General features: G+C 36.6%; 1 protein-coding gene across 1 annotated transcript; it reads right to left on the bottom strand.

Annotated features, from left to right (window-relative positions):
• Positions 1 to 234: 234 nt before the first annotated feature.
• On the bottom strand, positions 235 to 843 carry LOC107963189 (uncharacterized). The gene has a single exon (XM_016899761.1). The coding sequence runs from the start codon at positions 841 to 843 to the stop codon at positions 235 to 237; it is 609 nt and encodes a 202-aa protein (XP_016755250.1).
• Positions 844 to 3202: the final 2359 nt, after the last annotated feature.

Raw genomic sequence — 3202 nt, 5'->3', positions numbered from 1 at the left:
TTCGATTCAGAATCCCGAGTATCAAGAATGTAGGTTAAAAATGCTTTATTACTTTTATGCAACAACCTCTGAGCAGAAAAAAGCTGAGATAATTCTAATAGTATCATTCAGATTCTCTCACTCAACCAAAATTACCTTCCATGTCTGATCTTTCAGATTAATCCATTTCTCTTGACAATTTACTATAGCATCATGCTTCGTTAACCAATCCATTCCCAGAATAACATCAAATTCCTAAAAGGGTAGCAACATCAAATTAGTAGGGAATTCACAGCCTGGACAATTTTGACAGAGTAAATTAACTATCACACTTTGGCCTAATGGATTAGTGACTTGAATATCATAATCAGTAGACTCAACAGGAAATTTCTTTTCTGTTACTAATGTAGTGCAAACATAAAAATGCGTGGACCCAGGGTCAAACAATGTATATACAATAACATCAAAAAGATAAAATGTACCAACTATTACGCTTGGAGCCATAGCTTTTTCTCTCGCTCGGATGGCATAACTACGTGCAGGTGCCGTAGCCTCTGACTGGGTAGTAAAATCTTTCATACTCGAATGAGCTGTTCCAGTAGCATTATTTTGGCTTGAATGTCTACTTCGTTGAGAAGTGGCCAACTGTTTCTCTTTTTGCTTTTTGCTTCGAATAAAATGGTCAATGGCTCTGCATTTGTAACAAGCCCCTGCTTTGCTTCTACATTCACTAGGATGATATTTTCCACAATATTTGCATTTGGGCTTAAGAGCATTTTGTACACTGCCCACACTAGTAGTAGGTCTAATAGATACCCCGAAATCAAGTTGAGTCGCCTTATTCTTATTTGATCGTTCCGACATTAGGGTGGTCGATTGAAATCATCTTTAGACTTTTTCACAGGTAAATCTAAAAATAACTTAGAGAAACTTCTTGTAACACCCTTCACCCATATCCGACGCCGGGATAGGGTGTGAGGCGTTACCAGGATTTCACATTCACAAACATATTAAATTGGGTCGTCAAGTTTCGCTCAAATTTAAAATTTTTCAAACATGTACATTTCATTCCTTATATAGGCCTTCGAGGCCTATAACATACCTAGGGGTCATTCGGGACAAAACCGTGAATATTCGATAACTTTGGGCACCTTAGAAAATTCCCCTTACCTTAAAGTATCACACGCCCGTGTGAGTGGGGCCGTGTGGTCACACACGACCGTGTGGCTTGGGTCACGCCCATGCCCTTAGCCCGTGTGCAATACTATTTTAAAACACGACCATGGCACATGCCCGTACGTCCAGCCATGTGGACCCTTATAGGCTATTTTCCAAGCCTTTGGTTACCCTTTTTGTCACCAACAAGTATTCATGTCTAAAACATTGTCGATTCATTTCCATATTATATATTTACCACATGGTTATGACCAATTCATTTGGTCAAGAAGCATCCATCATGCATATATGTCATAATACCAATCATATATATCCCACAAGCATAAACACATCATTGCATCACAAGCATTAGAACATATCAAGGATAATTAGGCTTACATGCCACAATCACTATAAGCCACATCTCATGGCTATATGCAACACGTCAATATAAGCTAATAAATTTGGCTAATCATAATAACAGCTATCATAAAAACTAAGTCCATATACATGCCACTCACTTGTCTACGCCTAACACATACATGTTAACACTCCGAAGGTGATAACTTGGTAGTGTGATGATGACTTCGAAAAACTCCAACCTCGAGCTGACCTGACAAAACTAAAAGAAATGGAAAGGAGGGAGTAAGCTTTACGCTTAATAAGCTCGCATGAAAATAATAAGCAATGCGATAACATGCTGTTTTCATATTCTTTCTATTTATTTAAATTCCAGCTAAGCTATTTTTCTGAGTCACAGTCATTTAATTATTTATATCTAGAGTTGCGAAACTCAAAATTAAGATCCGTTAATTTTCCCAAAAACTAGACTCATATCTCTTCTTGTCATAAAATTTTCAGAATTTTTAGTTTAGCCAATAAGTACAGTTTATTATCAAAGTCTCCCATGCTTTGCTGTTTGACAACTTCGACCTTTCTTCACTAAAATTTATTTATCTCCTAGTAAGAAAGTCGGATGATGTTTCCATCTCCTTCTACTGAAAGTAGACTCATTAAGATTTAATTTCATATTTTATTAAGCTTCTAACTCAATTTACACTATTTTTAGTGGATTTTCAAAGTTGGACCAATGCTACTGTCCAAATCTATTTTGGTACAATAAAATGATCACTATCATAAGATCATTTCCAACTATCATGAACTTACCATTTCATGGATCCCTTACTCATTTTTCACAATGAAGCTTAATATAAAAGTCATAATTTCTCATAGGAACACTTAATCATACCTTCCAAGTATAGGATAATTCCCTACCACATGCACTCAATCATCAAATTAGTCTGATGACAATGCACCATGTAAATTTGTCTTAGATGAGCTTATTATTCATCATCTCATCTACACACATCAAGTTAATCCCGTTGAGTTTCTAAGAAATCTCGATGGATTATCCATTTACCGTCAATTCATATGAATGATCATTTCAGGTATGCACTCCCGCGAACCTTACATCTTACGGTGGAATTACCAGTCTAGGCTAAATCCCCCGTATAGTGAACTCATAAGGTGATGTCGATATTACCAGTTTAGGCTAAATCCCTTATAGCGACACACACCCTTAATGAACTCAGATCTAAATTACCAGTCCAGGCTAAATTCAGACCCTAATGGATTACCCATCTGGGCTAAATCCATAATGCACACATATTCTTCGGAAGGCTTGATCATTCAAGGAACACCCGTCCGGGCGAGATCCTTTTCATACTTGAGACCACAGATTACCCGTCCATGCTAAATCCTTACTGCAACACATGCAGGATCTCATTACACATGTCAATCATGGTTCATCCATCGAATTTCCCCTTTTTAACCTCAACCGAGACATTTTTCAACATAATATCATCAAAGATGCATTTCTATGAATTTTTATGCCAATAATTAGTGCAATTATGATGGATTCATAATTCATACAATTCATACCAAATCAATAGAGAATTACATTTCAAGCATGGTATTGCATTATTATTAACACACGAACTTACCTCGATCCAAAAATGACAATTTACCATTTTAGTCCATAACCTTGTATTTTCTCAATTTAAGACCG

This window comes from Gossypium hirsutum, chromosome A06, assembly GCF_007990345.1.
Source record: "Gossypium hirsutum isolate 1008001.06 chromosome A06, Gossypium_hirsutum_v2.1, whole genome shotgun sequence".
Lineage (NCBI taxonomy): Eukaryota > Viridiplantae > Streptophyta > Magnoliopsida > Malvales > Malvaceae > Gossypium > Gossypium hirsutum.
Note: the sequence above shows the minus strand (reverse complement) of the source record. Positions and strands in the feature narration are given on the sequence as shown.